This window comes from Varroa destructor, unplaced genomic scaffold (genome assembly GCF_002443255.2).
Source record: "Varroa destructor unplaced genomic scaffold, Vdes_3.0 BEIS01000001.1, whole genome shotgun sequence".
NCBI lineage: Eukaryota > Metazoa > Arthropoda > Arachnida > Mesostigmata > Varroidae > Varroa > Varroa destructor.
This window is the reverse complement of record NW_019211454.1, coordinates 72,094,870-72,101,609: the sequence shown is the minus strand read 5'-3', so window position 1 is coordinate 72,101,609 and position 6,740 is coordinate 72,094,870. Positions and strand designations below refer to the sequence as shown.

Sequence of the window (6,740 nt, the reverse complement as noted above, 5' to 3'; positions counted from 1 at the left end):
TTTCGTTTATATAGATTAGGTGAAAAAAATGCATGTTTATTGTATATAGTTAGCCCCTATGATTATATGATAGTCTATGACGCTAAACTTCGATATTATTACATCATCATCGATCAGACTCCTTTCCCTAAACACTCAAAATTGAAAAAACGACCCATTAACCAGAAGAACTTAACAGGCTAAAAGCTTTTCATCTTACAACGGTACAGACGGTGTAACCGCACGCACATAAATATGTAACATTACATACCTAAATAATTGCGTAAATAATCCAGATAGGCCAGACACCTGAATCCCGCGATTTTGCCTGATTATAGGCGAAGTACAGAATGAAATTAATATCAACTTTGAACAAATCTGGGCACACTGCACGCGCTCAGATGTTACGACACGGATAAAATAGATGCTGTCGTTGGTGGTAGTTTTTTGTCGTTTTTCATTACCTCTTCGGATGTGTTAGGTCAGCCATCCACTCCACTTATCACATCGCGTCGTTGCTGCTTAGCTGATGGCTTGCTTTGTTCGCCGATTAGCGGGAAGTTCATAGCCTGACGCTAAGTAGGACCGTACATTAGCTCGTCGGTATTGCGGTACTATTGCGATCGGCGTGTTCACGGGCACGGCTTGCGATGCAGTCTCACTCACCATCAAGGTAGTCCGACTCTCGCACCTGCGCTACACAGTGGACTTTTCCTGTTAGATTGCGTGGAGCACGCACGACCGCTTCCAAATGGAGTACATTAACGTTAAACTAGTCGAGCCCATTAGGCTGATTTATCCGTTGAGGTCCTATTACGACCAGTTAGCTGGCAGGCGGGCGGGCGAACTGGCTGGATGGTCGGTGGTCTGCGTTGATGTTGATTTTGTAGCAGTAACAGAAGCAGGCAGCACGCCACTGCGGCGACTAGTGCGAAGTCGCTGCTGGAGTTGTTGACTGTTCAGAGACCACACGTAATTTCTCTACCGAGTTCCTGCGTTTTTGGATCAATTACAGCATTGAGGCGCGCTTTCACACATGAAGGTGCATGTAGACAGTGGTAATGCGGGATGCATGGCTGCAGATCAGCCCGACTTATACAGATACCGTGCATTTTGCTTTGAAGTCTCTTTACACAAAGCTCTTGTCCTGATACTAATAATAACAGGACGACAACGATCCCAAATCGTTGTTACAGGTATGGTCTTAGCTTAGTGAATCCGAGTGATTTTGCCAAGTTGATTTGCCAATTTCACTTTTTCAAGGTTCATTGATCTGTATATTTGCGTCGAGGTCATAATACGCTGCCCTGAAGGCAGCTCATTGTGGGAAAGGATGTCTGGTATTTTTATTCAGAATTTGGCGTGTCTGCATGTAACTGAAGATATTGTTAGATCGCTCTCTGGCAAACTTATAAATACAAAGATATTACGGTAATTCAGGCTACATCACAGATCCGAAACGTCTTAGAATGTAAATTTTGTATTTCGTTGTATTGACGGATGATCTTTGCGAGATGCTACTGTTAGCGGCGATTCTATATTCTTAATAGTGCCAGGTGAGCTAATGAACACAGTAGAATGCTACAGTGACCTAGTGGGAATGTTCCAAAGTTAATCCGAATTTCACGTACTCAACGTCAAAGTCTGGTTAATTTTCCAGTGACATTTTGCTCACTTCTCATTAGTGGAGGGTGATTCATCCATTAGCTACTAGAATATTAATAAAGGTTTGTAACAGACGGATATGCAATTAAATGTTTCGTGAACGAATAGAAAATGGTTATATCAGCCGCTAGAATTTGTTAGATTGAATCTATCCTATAGCATCTGTGAACATTTCGGGAAATCTCAAGTTACGTTCCTGTGAAATAAGTTTCATCAACATCCGAAAAAATAATTGTATATCTATCACTAAAACTTAGGCTCAGTTTACCTGTACTGGTTAGTTGCAATGAAATTTACTGTGCCCTAATACACTCCTCATCCGTGAACAAAATCACCCGCTGATGGCAAAAGGCCATTGTTAGAGGGGGCTGAAGTTTCTCTGGTTGCTTCAATCAAATCTATGGAATCTATCCAATTTATTTACGAATAAGATTTTACCACATCGAAAGAATATATGAAACTGACCTGTGTACGAAATTCCCCATCTGGAATCAATAATCCTTTTCTTCGGTTGAAACGGAATTTATCCCGTAAAAACTATGCATTACATGTGTAATAAATCTCCTAGAATGCTACGGGTTCCTACCATGTAAATATTTTCTTAAATTTTTTTCATATAAAAAATCAGGACATCTAGAATTTAATATTAAGGTAATTAACCTAAGTGATAAATTTTTTAATTGTCGTTGCTTATCTATGTCAATACAGAGGCGGAAAAATATGTACTTTATTAAAGTGTACTTTATTATTAGTTCTATCGACTGCTAATAGCTCAATGTTTATAATTATGGTCTTAAATAGAAAAGAGGGGCTTGTAGTGGGTTACACTCTCGTTCAAGTGCTTCAAAGTCGATATCAGTGTTTGATCTATGTGGTCTAAACCATATTGAACCTAGATACTGTTCTTATGACGCTAAACAAATATCCAAAATGCTTGACACGATAGTGGCCATGTTCCTTCTGTAAATTTATTTGTCGAAAAATCTAGTACTCCTTGCAGTAATTACTAAAATATCTCTCTCGCTCTGCGAACTAAAGACATACATATCTGGTTTATGGTTTTTGCCAGGATTAAGTCTGATACGTCTTTTTAGAAGTGTCGTAAGTAAAATTAATTTTCAGCCATTTCCGGTTCGATAGAAGCTACATGTGTGTAAATGGCACGAGGTTATGGTTTTCTTATATTGCACTATGGTGCATTTGACGGTGTTGTATTATCTGCAGTGGCTTTATTTCGAGGTGCCAGGTTGACCTTTACTCAGATGCCACTATTTGTACTTTTGTGGTCGAGCACAACGATTAGTATTTCTCAACTATTAACATGTACAATTTAGACGTAGGGAACAAACAATAAACGTTTTTTTCACATCTGTCCACCCACTAAACTCGTTGCTTATTTCGTTACCAATTATACTTAATCAATACAACATTTTCATTTGTGCTGAAAACCAGCCACAGCTAGCATAAAGAATCATGAAAGTAATGAACGAGAGGTTATACATCAGTGCACATTCAAGTTCCGACCCTCCTTATGGAAGAAGTAAAGCATAATTACGGAACACTCCGACGAATTTCGATCCGAACCGATTGCTATTCTTCACAGTAGGGCTAGATACTTCGAACTGACAAATTGTAGAGGCCGGAATTCCATGAGATGCCATCGGACTGAATACTCGTTCCTTTTCTTTAGGTCCCAGTAGTTGCGGGACCACAAAGGTGCCAATAATCGGCGGCTGTTATTCGTCAGAATTTGGAAGGAACACTCTCAGGTAAACACCGCACTATCTTTTTTAAAAGCTCAGGCCTTTTAGCGTCGATAAAGCCTAACCCAAAAAGCAGTGATCAGTTATATGTATAATAAGTAGGGGCTGAAATGAAATCTCTGCTGATCAAAAGTAATTGCACAGGGAACGGATATTAGGAACCCAAATAATTTTAAAATATTACTGAGTTTCAGGTTGGAATCGAGCCCGAGACTTCACAATGGTAAAATCCGACGTCCTGTCCGCACCAACCACCGCGGTAGCCAATTAATTGACGACTTTATAGAGCCACATATTTGTCGGAATATATTCCGGGTTTAAAAAATAGGAAGCGAGTTCTTCTGACCAGTAAAAATATCTTTGAACACGCCTTTACATCTAGCAAACTCGGGATGGGTCTCCGGCGGCTACAGGCAAGGTGCCTATAGAGCCTTAGCAAGACTAAGAGATGGCAAAGGGAAATGAACAAGAATAGATTTAGCATAAAAAAATAGGTCTGATTTCTTAACGGTATTGTTACTGCGGTGATGTAATAATTTATTGTGTGGATTCGCATACCATCTATAAGTTGAAATTATGAAGACTAACTTAGTTCGTAGGCTTTTAGAATCTGACCATAAGTAGCTTTAGAGAATTTACTCTGTGCTTACTTGAAAAACCAATTTACAAAGATAATACTTTGGTTACAGCTAAAGGTAGCTAACACGAACCCTAAACATAGTACTTCGGATAGCAAAAACATAATTTTCAGCGCCTGCTTTATTTTTTTACCTTTTTGAATGTTGATGTCTGCAGAAGCAACCCAAGGTATTTAATTGAGTACGATAATAACTAAAGTGATACAGGCTTCTGTAATATTTGTACTTCCTTAAAACTAGGTCAAGGCGATCCTCGGCGAATTGAAAAATCGATGGATTGCGCCCTTTAGGTTGAAGATATCATTGTTGAACCTATTAAGCCAGCTATTGAGCCGCATCTGTCCTGCATCGTAAAATACGAATAGGAAATTAGTAGTCTGTGGCCAAACACTCCTATAACTGTACATTGAACCGAACGTTAAATTTTGTAAATCTAACGAGATGACAGCAGAGTGGCAGAACCACACGGAGTACGCTCTACCGCCGGCAAAACGGAAAATTAGAAAAAGAATCAATAAACAGAATGAATATCATTGCTTATGCACCAACTTAGTACAATGCTTATTGTATTTTATCTGGAATGACAAAGAAGTAATTGTACATCATTACTATATTTATTTAAATGTCTCGCGCTCCGTCCGCGTACGTCTAGCATAGACGCTAACTCTCTTAGGTCAGTGTCATGTTCCATACTATTTCAGGTACATTTACACTTAATAACTTGAAACAACGAAGATGTCAAACACTCTGAAAGCCCCGGAATTTGCGTGACTACATTAGACGAATGGCAAGCGGGTAACTAAACCTATTGCCAAGCATATTATGGGAATAGCGTTTATCGGCCCGGATGGTATACCCCTAGTGCTAATACCAACTCACCGCCTCGAACCTACATCACCTGACTGTTTTAGCATATACAATACCAGTCCATATCAAGATCTTAGCCAGATTCCGTTGTTGAGAGCACTAGAACCTGATATAGATACGATGCCTACGTGGAGTGCACCTGATCAACTGCAAGGAACCCAAGCGAGGCCTGTGAGACCGCCTGGTAAGGAGTCAGTTGCACAAAGCGCCGTTCCACAAAGGGAGTCAGTATCTCCTACAAGTATAACGCCTTCATGGAGCGCACCTTATCAACCACATGGAACCAATCCGAGAAATGTAGCGCCTGAAAGAAGCTTAGTTCCACAATGGGACAGTTCACAAAGGGAGAACTTTGAGAATTACAACTGGAGAGCTTACCGTGGATGCTTATTGCGCGACAGAGACCTCAATAGAGGTATGATTCTTATGGAATACCCTCCCTATTACCAACGCAGAGCTTTCCACGATACTCCTCGACTTCCTTACGGCAATGTTATCTCTTCTACAACCACAACCACGTGTGAATCTACTGTCAGATGTTGTGGTGCAGCCCCCAATTATGGTTTGGTCCCGGTTGGTGGGGTGACCCCATGTACTGGCATGAACCCTTATACTGGCGTAGTTCCGTGTACCGGAATGGTCCCATGTACCGGAGCACGTCCGTACACTGCGGCGGTACCCCCTACCGAATTGGTACCTTACACAAGCACAACCTCGTACACCGGAATAGCCCCTTACACTGACATGGCTTCCTTTTCTGGGATGGTTCCTTATACTGGGATGGTTCCTTATACTGGGATGGTTCCTTATACTGGGATGGTTCCTTATACTGGGATGGTTCCTCATACTGGGATGGTTCCTCATACTGGGATGGTTCCTAACACGGGACCGGTTACTAACACGGGACCGGTTCCATACACTAACATAAGACCCCCCAACAACCACGTGCACACAGTCCGACATACGGACGTAACAACACGAAGCAATTTTATTCCATCTGGAGGAGGCTCCTCAACAAATGGCGCTTCGAGGTCCGGGCTTCGATACATGCTTGATTCCCTAAATTACAACGGTGCACACCAGCAGTGTCCTCAGGGACGTTTAGGATATTGTGGTTCTTCTGCAGTTCCTAATTTGTCAGTTGCTTCTGATACGATTCGAACACGTAACTGGATTTTTCCATACCGCGACCTTGATTCGCTTGAAGCTCTGGAAACAATGGTAGCCGGATTATTGGTACCTGTGATTACAAGGCGAATCATACTATCTCTTACAAATGCATTCTCCAGGCGTGGGCTGTCTGCAACTGATTGCGGTCTCTCCGATGCCGATGTGCACGACATTAACGCTTCCGAGTCGAGAGCGCACAACGAGAGTTATCAGCAACTGCCAAGATCCAATCGTTCGGTTTGCCATAAAAAATTACGCTGTCGACACCTTAATCCAAACGTTTGAAACACTAGCTTTGAAGGGTTGGCGATTGTGCAATGAAGATTCGTATTAGCTTCAGCCACCGACAGCGTTAACAACTGTAATTAACGCTCTGCCAATACAAAGAACGTATTAACCGGTGTACTAAATCCTTCATTTTTCAATGGTACCTGAATTACTACTACGGACGAAAAAAAAAGTAAATACCAGTCATGTGATAGAGACATGAAGTCGAGAGGTGCATTTCGCAGATGGCATAGCGTCAACCCAACATGGATAACTAGTTTACGACCGTTATGTCAGTGGCGCATGCTGCGACTAGTTTGACCATAATTGAAGAGGTTGTCCGGTATTTATAACGGTAACCGTGATACGAAAGGGCTATTTGAGATAGAAT

General features: G+C 41.5%; 1 protein-coding gene across 1 annotated transcript; it reads left to right on the top strand.

Annotated features, from left to right (window-relative positions):
* Positions 1-751: 751 nt before the first annotated feature.
* Positions 752-4,525, top strand: LOC111253346 (uncharacterized). Its single transcript, XM_086977311.1, has 3 exons — positions 752-1,175; positions 3,335-3,413; positions 3,602-4,525. Exons 1-3 carry the CDS (start codon positions 1,016-1,018, stop codon positions 3,726-3,728), a joined length of 366 nt encoding a protein of 121 aa, XP_086833437.1. The 5' UTR covers positions 752-1,015; the 3' UTR covers positions 3,729-4,525.
* The last annotated feature ends 2,215 nt before the right edge of the window (positions 4,526-6,740 follow it).